The sequence below is a fragment of the Semicossyphus pulcher genome, unplaced genomic scaffold (genome assembly GCF_022749685.1).
Source record: "Semicossyphus pulcher isolate SPU_LCO1_2020_fin unplaced genomic scaffold, fSemPul1.0.p SCAF_11, whole genome shotgun sequence".
Lineage (NCBI taxonomy): Eukaryota > Metazoa > Chordata > Actinopteri > Labriformes > Labridae > Semicossyphus > Semicossyphus pulcher.
In genome coordinates this window covers 23,021,409-23,039,356 of record NW_027211615.1, presented here as the reverse complement: position 1 = coordinate 23,039,356, position 17,948 = coordinate 23,021,409, and the positions used below count along the sequence as shown (strand labels likewise).

The following is a 17,948-nucleotide window of genomic DNA, read 5'->3' as shown; positions in this document are numbered from 1 at the left end:
AAATGTGCTTGCGCATTACTAGGTAGGAGATCTCGCATGTTCTCGCGAGGTACATGTATGTTATGCCATACCGGGTGTGCGGTGTGCGCAATAATGTTAAGCCTCCTGCGCAATCACTTACAAGTATAACCTCACAGGATGTTCACTGTGAAATTATACTTCACACGTTCCTCATTTTAGTGAAGGCGGCTGGCTTCTCTTCTGATATTTATAATACTTAGGCAAACAATAGTCTAAAATTACGAATTTATTCGAATAAAATAACGATTTTACTCGTAATATTAGGTCTTTTTTTTCCTCGTTATTTTTCTTTTAATGTGGTCCCAATACTCCGTCGTAAAAATGGAGTCAGAACATGTTGCACATCTTTAAAGCACAGGCTGTCAGTCTCCAAGCTTAGGTACAGCTGAGCCCCAGAGGACATTATACAACTTTACCACGGGGTTATTAAGACTAACTATGACCAGTTCAACTTACCTTTAAGTATAACTCTTGTAATTGACGGCGACTGATAGTTGTGCTATACCTTACTTTATTTTGTATAGTGTGGGACAATATGAACAACATCTGTATAGCGGGTGGAGCATTTCTTCGGCAGCAAAACAATTCATTTTAGACATCAATGTTCACTTCCAAAACCCAGAATCTGATTATGCCTGTTCCCCAATAACTGTCTTTAAGGAAGGGGACAACACTTAATTCATGTACAGTACATACATTATGTATCGACAACAATACTATCTCCAGCAGACCTTCTACGGTACGCATCAGTGGGTGTTTCCACTGAAGCATAGAACTGAAAATTAACATTACCAAATACATGTGACTTGAGTTACAAAGAATTGTATACCATCATTGTATGTTTAGTTTTCAACTACAATATCATGACAAAACAATAAAAATAAATTAAGAACTACTACTATCAGGGATATATCAAAGAATCCCTAAGAATGATAAAGAATGATTCAGCCTTACCTACTAATAAAGTTGTTTTTAAATGTAGAGTATAATTGGAAAAAAAACCCAGCTTAATTGTGTAATGTACAAAAAGAACTACAATACATACATCATGTGATATATATCAAATGTTGATTGTAAACTGCTACAGTTAAAACAAACCAAATGCACCAGCGATAGAACATGCAGTCTTAGTATAGTCTTAGGTTTAACTTGACCAGACTTGTGTTGTAAGCAAGTTCTACACAAATCGTCTGAAAGTATTCCGGTATAAGGCTGATTGTGAAAAATCAATTTCCTTGCATCATGTTCTATGACGTGGCAAAAAGCCAACATCAAATTGGTCTTTCATCATTGCAGATTTGACGACTACAGAATGTTTAAAAGAACAGTTTCCATTATATTAGTCACCTCTAATCAGAGCAGAGCACTCATGTGTCAGAGAGGTCTAAAACCAGACACCTCTTTACACTGCAGCCAGTTGCATTAATAGAACTACTCTCCATGAAGTTTATTTATCTTTCAAAATAAAACGGCCTCATTTAAAGTAATCATTTTGGCTGACATGTAATTGTTCACAACAACCCAGGAGAAGCTTCCACCATTATGTTTTCTTTCTGAAAAGCAGCCGAGAGGATGCGACTTGTTTTGGCTTAGATGAAGGATAACTGTTTGAGCGTAAATGTTGAACAGCATGGATTAATATTACTAAAGAAAAAATCCTATGGAGCAAAATATGGATGCCATCATTACAATAGATGGTGCTGAGGCATAAGGCTGAAAAAGGAATCAGTGGGAAGTTTAGGAGACGACGCAGCCTGTGTCCTTCTGAGGCTTCAAATCGGGCTCCTTCACTGGTTTTACCTCCTCCTCCTTGGGTTTGGCCTACAGACAGATGAACAACAACACAAGCATGAAACAACACACTCTCAGAAAAAAAAATTGTTAGTCAAGTGTTCTTTGGAATCAAGAGTTCATGGCCTTTCTCATTTCTCTGTTTTGTGCCTCCTCGCGGAAATTGATCTCAGCACGTCATCTTAAAGGATGTCTTAATTCATAAAATGCATCTCGAGGAGAGAGGATCGAGAGAGGAGCTATGAGCGAGGACACACCGGTGTATCCTTTGCGGAAGTCTTTTCAGCACCCGTGGCGTATAAAGAGGCGTGAAACAGCAGGAATATACAAAACCACGGCGGGAGCAGGACTACACAAATGTAAGTGTTACTTTTGTATTCACAAGTTGTAGGGATGTGCATTCCAACAAGTAAACCATTAACTCTTTTTAATATATATAATAAACAAGCAGTTAAACAATTTAAAAACAAAAACAAAGCTTTGTTGCACATCTCTGCTCCAGGGACACTTGTTCTGTCTGAGCAGGTATATCTCCATGGCGTGTCTCACATGTAAGAGATTGCACACCAGACTAACCCACAGCATGTCCACATGTTGCTATTTCTTCATCAAACCCAACAGACAAACCGTCTCCTACATTATAAGGACGGTTGTAGTTTAAACAGCCTGTTGTTGTTGTAACGTGTTGACTGTTTTTGAGCAGAAACGACGCCGCCGTCAGGATCGGACAAGTTCTGTGTGCTGACCTTCAAAGAAAGGTCGGCAGTAAATGTTTATTTACTTATTGTTGCTGCTCGATCACACGGCTGTATTCTCCATGCGTGCGTTTTTAGACACTGGACATTGTATTAATATCTGTGGGCAGATCGTCAGTGACACATGTTTGAGGATATTTATATATATACCTTTTAGTTGCGTGTGTGAGTGTGTGTTAAATAAAAAAAAGAAACATGTATGACATCCGTACACTCTTGTCACATTATGCCACGTTGTGAGTAGCTTGTCATAAACAGGGTTCTGCTGACAGAGATCATAACAAAACACAGCAGTAGGCTGTAACAAAGCACAGACAGATGATGCAGCTGTGCCACACATCATATTTAATCGACGTCGCTTTTAAATGACGGCTCTGAAGCAGGGACGTCTCATGTTGTTAAATGTCTGTCGCCTCAACTCCTCGTGTCTCTTCCTCGCCTCCTCTGCGCATATCTCTGGTGGGAGGGACTGAGACGCGAGGAGAGGAGTCGAGGAAAGGACTCGAGGAGGTTAAAAAATGGGAAGAGGCATGAGTTGAAATAAAACGTACCTTGTCGTTCTTGGCTCCCTTTGTCAGGTCAAAGGTTGCATAGGTTTCAGCAGTGCACTGCTCACTGAGGGGTGGCAGCTCAAAGAGGATTGGCTCAGCCAGGCCATAGCTGGCCTTCAACTCCAGCTGGGGTGCCTCTGCTGGGACCTTGTGGAAGTATCTAAAGACATATGTCAAAAGTTTAGACTAGAGTAAATGTTTAAGCTTTGATAATGGGGTCATTCTGCCGTTTAGTGCAATGTTTTAGAACTTGTGCACTATTTAGACATTAGGACATTTTATCTTAATGATTCAGTATTTAAAATAATCCACACAACTTTAAATTAAGCCAAATTAGACTGTTGATCTACTGCAAAGCATTTCTGAGAAGACTTAGAGAATTAGAGAATATTTGTTCAACACATTATTGTTAATGTGAATAACAGTTAGGCAGGACTGACAGCAGTGACAGATGCACACAGCTACGGTAGAAATCAGAGGTGTTGACAACAAGACAGTGATAATAAGCTTCCGCTAATCAGACAATATGATGAGCAGATCAGCTGTTTGGGTGTAAACAATAAGTTTCAAATCAGCAAGAAAATAATCAAGTACATCTCTTAATATAAGGCGGCAAAGTCTAATATTGGAAAACACATATTCTGTATGTGAGCATGTCTCTGCCCCAAAGTGACTCACATGAAGCCATTTTCTCTCTGGCACTTCTCCAGAGTGTTCTTAATGAGGCCGCCCAGTTTGAGAAAGAACAGCTGCTCCGATGGTTTCGCTGTGGTGCCCGGGCCTTTCGTCTGACGATACTCTTTGCAAAGCGCTTCAGCACGGGAGTAACCTAAACATTGAAGTCTTTATGTTAACACGAAAATAAATCCAGTCTGTAAGGTAGGAAAAGTGACCACATTCAAAATGATATAAAGCCCTAAAGGTAAACTTCTCCCTCATGGATGAATCTTAATTCATTAATGCAACTATACAGACTACCACACTGTATCTGGAGCATACATTTTTCTAAAGCAAATAAAACACACAGTTCAAAACATGCATTCATTTATATGCGAGGACCTCTATTATTTGTTTCAACTATGCTATGTTATTCCCACTGTCCAGGAGAGGCAGTTGGTCAGCGAATTTCCTGGCGATGCTTTTTGGACGTGGACTTTGTGGCTAGTTGCTGGGATTTGGAGTCAGAGCTGGTAATTCTGATTCATTGTGCTTGCAAAAACAGGAAATTACAGATATTATCTTAGAATTATGAAATAAATTGGCTCTGGGTAAAAGTCTTTGATGGATCAATCAATTCAGTGAATCTATTATTATTTGTATAGCGCCAAATCAGATCCAAAGTTATCTCAGACCGAACATTAATCCACCATGAGAGGCAAGGAAGGAAAACTGCCTTTTAACAGGCAGGAACCTTGAGCAGAACCAGGCTCGTCGTGAGAAGGCAGCTGACTGGACGGGGAGAGAACGTGGGATAGAGGGAGATGCAGAAAGAGAGAGATGGACAGAAACAAACAAACAGCAACAGATAATACAGACTTATGGCTACAACGCCAATGATAATGGTAACAAGACTAGGTGAAAACCTAGTATGTGGCTGACCGCATCAGCACTTTTGTGGGCAATGTGTTACAAGGACTGTCCTTATGAGGCCGATGACAACGTGTTTGAAAGCAGGTGCACGCTGCAGACGTAGGTGAGGACAGCGGAGGAGCACTACTTCCAACAAAGTATCCAGAGCCGTATAGACAGAGAGTCGCGTCAGTGGAGGTCCAATATGCTCCATGATCCGCCATTGCGATGTCGCGACTCTCTCCCTCTACGGCTCTGAAAGTACCATGACTCACTCAGTCAGTCAGTCACATACAGACCCGTGTGTAGGGCTGACCCCAGAGGTCAGTCAAAAATGTGTAATATTAGCAAGAACAGCAGGAATGATAAAATACTGATCATAATAATTGTAACAGTTTCATGTCACATATTCACATTCATTGGAATTATCCTAATTATAGGTGTCTGTCCAATAATGCAGTCCCTCATCTAAGGCTGACAGATCAGGTGGCCTTTGTGCTCTTCCTGTTTCCTTCCAACTTTAAAACCAAACCATTTCTATTTTACCTGAGCCGCAGTCCATACGTCAGGGGACAAAGCATGCAACAACAAATGAAAAAAGTGGTAACTCCAAGAAGTGGATATACATACACTTTTCGGCCTCTTGAAGAGACCGTATAGCTTCTCCACACTTGTCACTCGCCAGCAGTGTCTGTCCATGATAGCAGTATGACTGCAAATGAAAAAAAAAAGAATCATTTAATAAGTAGAATCAGGCGCCAAAGTTCTCATTAGTCATCTATCTTTGTAAAAAAAAAAAACTTTGTTGCAAAGAACATATGTTTAGAGAGATTCCTTTTCATAAATAAGAGTACTGATGCAGTAAATGCATACACTTACATAAGCCATGTAAAAGTGCTGCTTCAGCTGAAGATACTTCTTCCATTTGCTACTGCACTCGGGATCCAAGGTGTTCAGTGTGTGGTCTGCAGACAGAAATACTGGACAGTCACACACTCTTATAAAATTGCTGTGGTTCCTATTATTACCATAGAAAAAAATAATCCATCCCAGTCCAAGTGCAGTCAGACAGTGCTTTCTCTTTGCTTTCTTCTGTGCATTGTATTCCACAGATCAGCTGTTCAGGTCGGACATGCTGTTGGGAGGTCAGAGTTGCAGCTACCCCGATATAATGTGCATACCTTGTCTGCATACAAAGGACTGCTAAAGTGCTGTGGTTGACAATTCAATTCGTGTTTCCTCTAGGATTGTTTTCAGCAGCAGGGGTAGAGGATGTTGTTGTACCACCCAGGTATGTGTGTATGCGCACATCATATCAAAAGTATTGCTGAAATGAATTCATCGCAATTAATTGCATATATCAATGATTTCTGTGAGAAGCACATCACATGTAGACTTACTCAGTCTGGATTACTCTCTTTCTAGATGCTTATTTCTTACTTCCACACTTTTATTGTACTCTCTTCTTCACCTTTTTCAGTTTTAATTCACAATCTACTTTAATCTGATCACTTTGCTTTGCTTCAGTGCAACACCTGCCCCTCTGCTCTCTGCACAGCTGCTGGCCACGCCCCCTCTTTCTGTCTGTCTCTCTGTCTGCTGTGTTGACTGTCTTCATCAGCAGTCTGTTTAATTAAGTCACAGAAGTTAAATATTTTCTCTCGCAAATCAGTTCTCACGGCACGCGAGCCGCGTGTGCACGAGGGATGTTATTAATGACGTAGTTAAAAAAACAAAAAACGATCGATCACTACTGAATGACATCTGCGCCTTTTTATAAGCTTTATAAACTGCGACAATCAATGTACTTATGAGTAGGGACAAACAGAGTTAGATACACAATACCTCCTAGTTTTACTACAGTATTGTGCCAGCTGGTGGGAGGGACATCGCCAGGGAGCTGAAAGTTTGATATTGAGCGCACAGCTGATAGAGGCACGTGATTGTTTACATTTCGTAATAGAACTGCACATGATTGTGTGTGGACAGAGTGGATGACACGCGGCTCACGTGCCGTGAGAACTGAATCGCGAGAGAAAATATTTAATTTTTATGACTTTATTAAACAGACTGCTGATGAAGACAGTCAACACAGCAGACAGAGAGACAGACAGAAAGAGGGGGCGGGGCCAGCAGCTTGGCAGAGAGCAGAGGTGCAGGTGTGTTGGGGGGACTGAAGCAAAACAAAGTGACTTTCTATGGCTGAAAGTGGAAATGGTGAAATTACACTACTAATAAGAATATTGCTATTGTGTGTTCTTATTGAATGTTGTGAATCATTTTGAGGTTTGAATGTAGTCCCACAACAGCTTTGAGTATAACATTATAGTTTACACACAACTAACATAGAACATATAGAAAGGAAAAACAAATGTTATGAGCGCTGTAATTTTTCTTTTCAAAAGGAAGGGGTTCCAAAATACCAACCAGCTTTTTGATAGAAGTTTGCAGTCTCGAATGAAAGTGCTGCGATGAGTGTGGCGTTATGCTTCAGTTCAATAGCTCTCGCAATTGTCACTGTAAAAAAACACAAACAGAGAGATAAAAGTGTTAAAGGAGCTCAGTCTACCATCTCAGTGTCGATCCAGGAGTGTCCTGGCTGACGCACTTCGCCGTTGTTTGCAGTCAGCGTTACACGATGATCGGCAGCCAGACCGGATAAAAACCTTTCATTTATTGATTTGTCCATAAATCCAGGTTAATATAGTCCATTTCCAATGCACAGCAACAAAAACAAATCTTAACGCTTCAGCGGTCAAAAAAGACTTGTAAAAAACAAAAAACACAATTAAATGATTGCATCAGAAACCCCAAATTTGGCTCTTACAATAGGAATAAAATATAGAAGTTAATACAATTTGGTGGTGATCCAGGTTTGGACAGTAGATGCTGTCAATTTACTCTCAACTGGTCAGAAAAAAAATGCTTTTTAAGAGTAAAGTCCTGATCAGTAATCCTTTGCATTGTCAGATGTCAATATAAATTAAAATTCAAAATGAAACCAAACCAATTTTAGAGGCAGTTTGGGGGAAATATTTTGTTACGTCGCACAGCTGTTAATATTCAGATCATATTATTTTAGTTCATAGCCAGAAAGGTAACTTTATTTCACCTTAAGGGGGCGTTTTGCCTCCGATTTAGATGGATAGATAGATTGCCTTGATTGTCATTGTACAAAATACAATGTGACGACAAACACACGAGTAAAACATTTAAAAAAGACAGACAAACAAAGAATGTCTCGTCTGGGAGAATGACCGAGTCAGAGAGCCAAGAGCCGCTATCATCCGCCAACTGGCTCCACCATTTATATCCGTAGAAACATAATTTGCATCATAAAGTCCCGCCCCCAGCCTTGGTTACCGTTGCTATGCCTGTCAAGCTTTCGCACCGGCATGTAGATAGTATTGATGTTGTTAACTATAACAGTGAGAGATGTTAAGGGAAATAATAGCAAATTTCTGGAAAATAGTTCCCAAAAATCAGAGAGAAGTTGACAGAAAGGACGACAGGACACATTTAAAAGCTACATCCACAATACAATGCGTCAGCGAAGCATTGAGAATGAAGAGGACATAAAAATCGAGTCAGGCACCCCACGTCTTGACTATTCATGTTAAGGACAATCATATACAGGAACAACAATATTCTTGCACAGCAGGGTAAGTCAATATATTGTTTTATTTTAAGCTAATGTTTAGTTATGACTCCCTATAACTTTCATTATCTGATATGTTTTAGCCCGTTGCTAGCAAAACCAAATGATCACACTTTTTCATTTTGTTTAAAACGTCAGGATACTGCTTGCATATCGTGGGCTGGATCCACACACTGGATCTGGATGAAGTTTTAATTAATATTCAACTGTCTTTGTTTGCTAACATGCTAACCTAGCCAAGTTAGTTACCGCCTTAACTCGGTGCAAACAAAGGAGATTTTGTTGATCTTTGATGGATTAAGCTGCGATTGAGGTCTTCCACAATTTATAATCCATGTCCGACATCTCTCCTCTCGAGATTTTGGCAAAGGAAAAGCTAAAAATATGACACCCCCCTCTAAACTTTGAGGACATCTGCTGTCAGACTTGCAGATTCCACATGCACACCGTTACGGCATCTGAAAGCTCGACAGGCCTCCCGTGCCTAGTTACAGTTGCTAACGCAGGATTGGACAGTGGCCGTTCAAGGCAGGGGCTTAGCGAAAGGTCAATTCCAGATGCATTTTAGTCAAATAAAGAGATTTAAAAGAACTTAATGGTGGTTAGTGCAGTGTTCGAGCCCGGAGCTACTTTACCTTCTTGCGCCTCTGCTTGGCACTGGATGATATATGCATCAATCACTCTGGGTTCCAGATCTCGACCCTTTTCAGCTGGGGTGATAAGACGAGGGCTGTGGACCTCCTGTAGCAAACATGCAAGGGAATTAGCGGTTTTAAAACTCATCTATTAATTATCTATCTATTACAAATGTTTAATAAAGGAATAAAGCTTTCCTTTGTGTTTGAGATAGTGTACTAATCTGAATGATGACTGTGTGCTGCAGGGGAAGAAAGAGAAGAGTCTGATAAAATCCCTTTGTAAGGGTGTGCCAGTGGTAGACCAGTGGTTTTCATAGAGTGAGTCTGCATAAATAAATTATCTGTACCATAGAGATAATACACATCAGCAAACAGTAGTGTGAGACTGGGGTTGAATTGCAAACACAGACGTTTGTAGGTATCGCTCACCTTGAGGTTTTTGAATATACCAGCAGCAACTTTAAGGCTCCGGTGAACATCTTTCGCTTCAGTCTCCGTAACGCTATAGAACAGGCAAACAAATAAATAATTGTTATACAAACAAAACAATGTGAGATTTAGAAATATATACGTGTTTTCAGAACTAAACAAAAAACACTTACTTTTCTTTTCCTGCTAGTCTCGAGGCAAACTTTGTGTGCCACAAGGCTACATTGAAGGCCATGGAAACCAATTCAAAGATTACATCTTGCTGAGCACTGAGAAGAGAGTATTGAGAATCGGTGGGTTATTTTCACTGTTATAAGCATGAAAGTTTCAATAATGCTAAGAGAAGATACAGCTCACTGTAGCTGAAGGTTTGCATGGGGACAAATGTGATCGCAGAGTTCTTGTTTCTTCTGTAAGCCTTAAAAACTGAATGAGTTTAAGGGTACATTCAGACCTGACAGCTTTGGTCAGGACTTTACTCTGAAAGTCAGATTAATTTGGACAGGTTCCAAATGAAGCACAGTCCAGATTGATCGAGGTGAGGAGATAATCGGACGTAAAGTATGACCAAATATGGGAAGCGAAGCAAAAACTGTGAATTGTGTTTTGTTAACGGATACTGACTCTTGCGGAGACAACCACACAGCCAGGCAGCAAGATGAGTAGTAGAGGACAAACCTGGGGGAGCGACGAGGTGGGAGCTCTATTACAAATAAGGGCTGACCAAACAGTTTCAAAAATTCTTGGCAAAACGCACAAGAATACGGAGGTATTCAAACTGTTCAGCGCTAAACTAAAGGAGAATGCAACGATCGATGAACAGGAGTGTGCTCGCCCTCTACATTTGCTTCAGGGAGATTTCCCACATGGAAGTTCTGTCCTCACACATCTGTCCTCACTGCTGTTTCTGCACATGGGCGTGCACGGATGTGATTGGTTGAAAATTGTAATCTGATTGGCTAGCAATTATTCCCTTAGGGGAAAAAAAGCATTTGCGGATCGAGCCACGACAGGTTAGTCTCAAAATACCCACTAAGTTTTTTGGTTTGCCTTATCCGGAAGTATTCAGTTGTTTTTTTCTTACCTTGGTGTGTTTCCTTGTAAGGTGTCAGTCCACTTGAAGTTCTGGATGAATCTCATCTTGTTCTCCTGTGTGGTTCCATCCAAGGATAACATAAATCCTGTTTTATCATAAACCAATATTTAAACAAGAGTAACAGTTAGTTCAGTGCAAAGCAAAATAAAACTAAAACTCAGGCAATGTTAAAAAGGCAACAGAGAAGCACATTTTCAGTAATCTAAAAAACAATATGAGAAATGTTTTCAATAACTGATTTTTGGCAGTGACAGACGATTCTCATTCAAGTTATTATGTGGAACTTTCAGTTTGTGTCAATTTTTTGAGAGCCTGTAGAGAAAGCCGTACATCTTTTCTCTTTGCAGATCTTGTCCCTTACATGTGTAAGTTGTGCAAAAAGTCGTAGTCATATTATCTGTCAAATCACTCACTGTGAATCTTTAACATGTAAAATGTAAACAAAGGCAGTTCAGTGTATTTGCTGTAAAACGTCAGATATAGGCCACCAGTATAAATTTGTCTGTTTCATAACTTCTCAGTGAAAAACTCGCAGAAGATTTAACTTTACAGATGTAAAGTGTGCATAATTATTTTTGTTTTGTTTTTTAACTATGTAATATCATAATACCGAATATAATTGATCAAAGTACTGTGCAGCTTTATGGATCTAAAGAAAAGCTAGCTATACTTGATGCATAAGTTATTTTTAACACCTGAAGCTGCTGGCGGGGTGTAGGTGTCAGACGAAGCGATTAACTGCACCCTGCCTTTGTTTACATTCTCCAGGGCAAACATTTTAAGTGAGTGATACATATGACTGTTAAAGAAAGCAGGGTCAGATTATGTGTTAAAAACCACCACTTAAGCATATCCAGGACAAAATCAGCAAAGCGATAAGAGGTACGGCTTTGTCCACAGGGGGCACCAAAAACAACACAAACCAAAAGTTCCTCACAGGAGCTTTAAGGATGACAAAAACAAAAATCAGGCTAGCGCCATCCCAATCATTCAATCATTAAAGGTCGGTCAGATTTAATTTTGGACAGTAAAGGGGAGAATTTAGCAGAAGACACAAGGTTAATGATCTGATTTGATTAATAGCCATAATTTCCACAATCTTGGTTGCAATAAATAAATTAAATAAATTCTTTGTCTGAAATGAGCAAAGCATTTAACATCCATAATGCTAAGTACCAGGGTTGGAAGGAGAATAATAGATCCAAAGAAAGAGGGGCATAGTCGGAGATGAGAATAGGTCAATACATCTATATTTCTTAAATCTACACTTCTAAAATCTCTCTTCCAATACATGTCGCAATTGGACAGAACATGGATCTCCGCAAAAATTAAAATAAAATTATTTTAGTTTTAATGATTGAATGAACAGTATTTGTACTGGATGACCCATAGATGGACAATACAAGATTTTAAGAGGTTACAAGTCTAACAAAACACAAAGGAAACAGATAAATTTCAAAAAAGTTGGTGGAATGTAAACATACCTTGAAGGAGAGAGAAGTATGCATCTGTGGCATTTTTCATGATCTCATGGTTGCAGGTGACATCAGTAAACATCTCGAGCAGCCTCGCCCTGGTTGTCCTCAGGTCGCTAAAAGCGTAAGGAAAATATGTTGTTTATTGTAGTAGTCAGAGTGATTATGTCCAACAATGCATTGACATCTTAAAAGCAAAGGGTTGGCAGTGATAAAAAAAAACAACAACAACTGTTAAAGTAGTGAGTAATGAGGCAAGACAATAACATACTATTTTTGTCTGTGATCAAGTCAAAGTCACAGTGCATTATAATGACATTGTTTTCTGTGCATTAACTGTATATATGACATACTTGCATATCTTATTGGCAGCCGGGCTCCCTGCCACTCCATAAAAATTAAAAGACACAGGCGCTGTAGCCTTCAGTGGGTTTCTGTGAAACCAATGTGCCATCCTGTGGATGAGGACACACCTAAAGAGGTGGAAAAATACAGCATGACAAGACGTTAATGAATGATACATATTTCTTTCATTGACAGATCGTGGACGCAGTAGAATTAAGACCTCCGAAATTGCTCATATATTCTATATTCTAATGATGTCTTTATAATTAGGCAGCTTTTGCTAGCATATGTCATCTGCTAACGTCGCATCAACTTGCTTGCCGTGTCAGCATGCTCAAAATGCACACTTTAGCCATACAGTCAGTTGCCTTGCTGATAAATCGATTCATTTTTGGACGTAACTGTAGTCCATAATGCTGTTTGTTATAAGTATTTGTCAATATGTTGTTGGTAAAAGTCTGTTACGTAAGCTAAGGAGAGCAACCGCTAACGGCTACAACTGGCTACAGCTGGACACGTTAACATGATTAATGAAGACATGTGAAAACTGACCCATGATGTGTGTAAATACATTGATCCAAGCACTTGAAACATAACTTATAAAATGAATAACTATTTACCTGTTCCGTTTCGACGCTGTAGATTGTGGTTTTTCCTTATGGAAAGTCTGACACCGAAAACGACTTACTTCCGGAAATAAACAAGGCAGTAGTTGCTGACCAATGACAGCACAAGCTTCAGTCGTATGACGTATGTCCGGAAAATACCTCAGATCTCAGATCAGCCTCTCCTTCGTTCAGAGTTTCGTGACGAGAGAGTCTTTTTAACAATGCCATCATATGCCATGATTTGTATTTGACAGCTGTCAGTTCAGTCGCTGATATTATGATTGTAATAAATGGTTTGTCTCACTATTTATCATGGAGATGCTTTCAGGGGTCCTGTTATTTATTTTTTATTGTTTTTTGTGAATGTTTTTACTTGCAAATAGGCCTATCTCATTTGGTGCTCGTTATAGGTAACAAAAAATAATTTCCAGAGACATATTGATTGATCTGTTTAAGTTAATCAGTTAATGACTTTAATACTAACTTACTTGAAAAAATGCTATAATAATGGATGACTGAAAATATCTCAACTCTTTCCTTGTCTGTAGAGAGATTTAACATTTTTTTATGTTCCGTTACCTTGCTGCTTAAAGACCTTAATCCTCCGGGCTGCTACAGAAATTTTTTGGCATTGTACCAACTGAACATTGTATTAGTCAGAAAAGGTTTATACATTTTACAACCTCCTGAAGAATTTACAGTTACTAATAATTTAATGTCTAGAGAAAGTGAAAATGCATACCTGTAACATAACGTGTTACTGTTATTTATTCAGCCATGATTAGACAACAAAAGCTCTGCCTTTTATTTTTTCCCAATTTGGCAAACACTGGCCATATGTGAACAATGACGTGTGATTCAAGTGATTGTCAGAAAGAAACACAAACAAGAGAAAAAATTGGTCTCATTCTCAACAACTGTAGCCTACATTTCACAAAGAATCATCAAACAACACACACACACACACATCAGAGAAAGTAATTTTAACAGGTAATGTATTACGCCATCTTTGCCATGTGCCGTAAGAGTGTACTGTGTGTTTGAACATACAACAGAAAATAACGGATTTCATCATCACATTCATTTGTATTTCTTGATCAGGAATCTCCATGAGGCTCACCGAGGTGCATTCCGATTATCTTTAGCCACTTTCACCTGTTACAAGCAAGATGCCAAAGTGATGCAATCATTTCAACTGACTGAGCAACAAAAATGTTAACATTCACATTCCATTTTCCCTTAATATTTCATGGATATGACCTCTACCGAAAAATATCAGGAGGACCACAAGTCCTGACAGATGCCGAAAAGTACTTTGTCAACAGCATTGGTATCAGTGCACCTTTAAAAATATATTTCAAATTCATTTAGGCACAAAGGAACAATAAAGGGTACTTTTGTTAAGCTTTTACATTTACAAAGTTACTTCAGCCAAAAAATAATCATCTTTCCTTTTTATAAAATCTCAAAGCTACTTTGTAAGTTGTCATTTGGCTGCAATAAAGAATTGCAGATGACCCTGGTGTTTGCAGAGCTAAAGTTCTTGAACAAGACTCCAAAGGGTCACTTTTCCTCTATCAGAAAGCAAATATAAAATCCCAACCAAAAGGAAAAAAATCAATAACATGCCAGCTCTCATGCTTACAACCAGGGATCAATATAATGGAAGTAGGCGACTACTCAAATAAGTTCTCTAACCGCACTATGAAAAAAAGGCCTCTAGTTATTAAAGTCAGAAACTTAAGTTACATTCAGCGTCAGAAATTCCACTTTTTGCCTGAAATTATTTTGACATAAAACAGTACGTTACGAAGAAGCTATCTGTTCACACTACAACTTTGCACATTTAAGATTGTCGGACACATTTTGATTAAACCTGCAAGTCTGTGCATTACCTGTGCTTTCTAGTTGTGGCACATTAAAACATAATAAGCAAACATAAAACATATTGCAACCGAAGGTTTATAAAAGCACTGAAAGACATTTATTCACCATACTATGTTGAACACGGTAATAAAACCCTTGTGCACCATTCTAACTCATGAAACCGTTTAGCAAATAAATTAGCAATTTATCGTGTTAGTATGCCCACTCTGATTCTATGTTATAATTCTAATCTAATGTTTTGGCTTGTAAAACCCAAGAGACATAAACAAACCCTGGGACTTTGAATTGAACAGCATGGCAAAGCTTGCAGCAAAAAATACAGATCTTTGGCAACTGGGCAGCTTTGGTGATTTAAAACAAAACACTTAGAAAACAAATTGAGGTCTAACCGTGTTTATGCATCATTCTTGTACTCAACTTGGCCATGTGTTTTTTGGAAGACCTCACTGGAAGGTAAAATAACAAGTCAACAGTCAAAGTGACCGCAGCCTCTGAAACCCTGAAAAGTTGTGATTTAATGGCACATCAGCGAAATACCCACACACATGTTACCCATATTTCTGAAAGAGAAGTTATAGTTTAAAGACGCTTGGCGTAATCATTGCATAGACTATGGTCGCGAACGTCTCCCCATCCTCCGTTCTTCATATGTGCCTTGTGCTCCACTACTTCTTCGCCGTCGAGAACAAGAGATTGAGGAAAGAGGCCATGCTTGGCTATCTGAAGGCCCTCCTCAACCCTCTGTGAAGCCCATTCTGGCCTACAGTTTTCCTTTTGGTGAAGGCCACAGTCGCCAGTATGTAAAACCCTGGAGCCCTGTGCCACAAGCACTTTGAGGGGCTTTGATACGCAGGTTCCAGAGAGGTGCTGCAGAGTCCAGTCCCAGTTGTAGTCATCGTAAGTGCAGAATTCGTTGTTACAGCCCATTAGTTTGTAGTAAACCTCCTTGGATATGCCCATGCCTATGTTGTGTTTAGTGGACATCCATCCAGTTGTCGACAGCTTAGTGGACAGTCTGGTGAAATCATTGAGGCTATTGTGGTTACCTAAAGCCAACATGTCACACTCTGGGCAGCGGTTACTCCTGAGCTCTGCCATTGATTTATAAAAATGGAATAAGTCAGGTAAGATGTAGTTGTCCTCTTCTAGAAAAATGACAAAGCCGTTGTATCCCTGCATAGCCTGCACTCGCTCCCACACGAAGTGCAACTTCCACCACCAGTGGTGTTTGGTTTGAGTGATAAAGGCCTCCCTGTAGTGTCCATACGAGTCAGGATGTTCTGCATTGAGACATTTTATTTTGAGAGCTTTGTCCTTGGATATGTCCCGAGGGCAGTCTTGTGGATCCTGCCCAGGAAACTCATTTGGATACAGCTGAGTGCTGAAAGGGAAATAAATTTGCAGGACTTTGCAGAAAGTAATCCCCTGCACAATGGCGTTTATTTCCTCTGTAAAATAGTCATGGCTAAAAATGATGAGAAAGCTGTGGACCTCAGCAGCTTTCTCCAGTGACTTGATGAGCAGCCTAAGGTATTCAGGCCTGTTGTGGACCTGCACAACCAGCACCAGTTGTGGCTCTCCGGGAAACTTGTCCGCATTGTAAATACACTGCTTATAATTTGCATTGTAAACAGACTGGGTCATTTCGGCCAGCGACCCAAAATTAAACTTCACCTTGTCACCTGGATGCATGCTCTGACGTGCCTGGGCAAAGTTATTAGGTCCACTTGTATCGTTATCGGAAAATAAAAATAAACGTGTAAAAAACAGGAGGGCCACGACAACGATGGAAACACCCAACAGCACGACCACATTCTTTTTGAGCAGCCGAAACCTCATTTTCTCTAAATGAAAACAGACTTTGGAATACAACAGCAGAGGCTTTCATTCACCTTCTCGCGCGCGTCTTCATTGTAAATTCCTCTGCCACAAAGTTTCCTCGTCCGGCGAAACTCCAGTTCTTGATGTTGAACAGCCAGTTGTCGCGTGACGTGTGCCTTCAACAAAATGTCAAACGTTTCTTGACAGTTACTTTTCCTCTCGCGTGACTGTCTTTCCACTTGAAAACCGTGTCATTTGCCAAACTGTCTCTCTTCCGCTGCCTGTTTTTTGCCACCTGTAGCAAAAACCAGAACAAAGCAAACTGACGTAAATGAGCATTAACAAGTTATGTGTTAATGTGGCCTGAAAAGAACAACCGAATTCGCCGCTGTTAGCTTAATTTGGCTCACCCAAGAGTAGTTGTTATGTGTTAACACGCTCATACCAGGAAGAGGATGATTGGACTATCATACATCTTGGGTACAACTTATTGACTGCTGACGTGTACAACCCAGCCAACGGGGGAGAGACTCAGCTCTTGCTCAACGAATCATTGTCCTACCTATAGTTTTGTAATACGAGAAGGAAAAATGAGGCACCATTTCAATAGTAAAGTAAAGGAAGTGTGTTTCGAAAATAATACACTTTACTGCAATAACACCGGATCACAAGTTTCTTTTGGTATTCAACAGAAGTTTATAATTAATTAGTAACATTATCACAATATGCCTAATATCATGAGTGCATTTAGGTCTACTTTTACAAGTATTCTGATGTGTAACAATTACATTCTATTAATAGGATTTTCAGTTCTGGTTCACTGCTACACTGTTCTGAGGCCATACAAGATTAGCTTTTTGAAAAAGGAAATATCCTGGACTTGATTTAGTACAACAGGAACTGCTTACAACATAGGGGCGGAAAAACCCCACCTGTTCAGGTTTGGCGGGTTAAATTGGAATGCTTTTGTAGTTACTGGAAAGCTTGATACCCCTGAAGGAGATAGCATAAGAGATGCTGGGACTTGTATCAGGTACGAGGATAGTTTCAGGATTAAATGGGACAATTGAACATGCAGTTAATCCGTGTTTCATTTGAGAATCAGGAGAGATGATTTGTAAAATGTCAAATTTGTCAAGATGTTATAACGAGGCAATATCAATACACTTTTTTATCTATATGATATCAGTGCACGTCATGAGTTACTTGTGTAGAAAATCAAATTTGAAAGTGGTAATGGATAATATAACCACACAGCAATACAATCCGATAAATTAAAGTGCTATATCACATTAATGCAAAAT

The 17,948-nt window shown here is 39.6% G+C and overlaps 2 protein-coding genes across 2 annotated transcripts; both read right to left on the bottom strand.

Moving 5' to 3' along the window:
* Positions 1–515: 515 nt before the first annotated feature.
* On the bottom strand, positions 516–13,017 carry brox (BRO1 domain and CAAX motif containing). The gene is made up of 13 exons (XM_069655389.1): positions 12,949–13,017; positions 12,337–12,456; positions 11,993–12,099; positions 10,497–10,593; positions 9,586–9,681; positions 9,413–9,485; positions 8,981–9,086; positions 7,115–7,204; positions 5,567–5,652; positions 5,318–5,399; positions 3,797–3,947; positions 3,119–3,278; positions 516–1,842 (listed from the first exon to the last, which is right to left on the bottom strand). Exons 2-13 carry the CDS (start codon positions 12,435–12,437, stop codon positions 1,759–1,761), a joined length of 1,233 nt encoding a protein of 410 aa, XP_069511490.1. The 5' UTR covers positions 12,438–12,456; positions 12,949–13,017; the 3' UTR covers positions 516–1,758.
* Positions 13,018–13,717: 700 nt separating this feature from the next.
* LOC138584797 (alpha-1,6-mannosyl-glycoprotein 2-beta-N-acetylglucosaminyltransferase) lies at positions 13,718–17,085 on the bottom strand. The gene is made up of 2 exons (XM_069657114.1): positions 17,055–17,085; positions 13,718–16,939 (listed from the first exon to the last, which is right to left on the bottom strand). Exon 2 carries the CDS (start codon positions 16,660–16,662, stop codon positions 15,403–15,405), a length of 1,260 nt encoding a protein of 419 aa, XP_069513215.1. The 5' UTR covers positions 16,663–16,939; positions 17,055–17,085; the 3' UTR covers positions 13,718–15,402.
* Between the last annotated feature and the right edge of the window lie 863 nt (positions 17,086–17,948).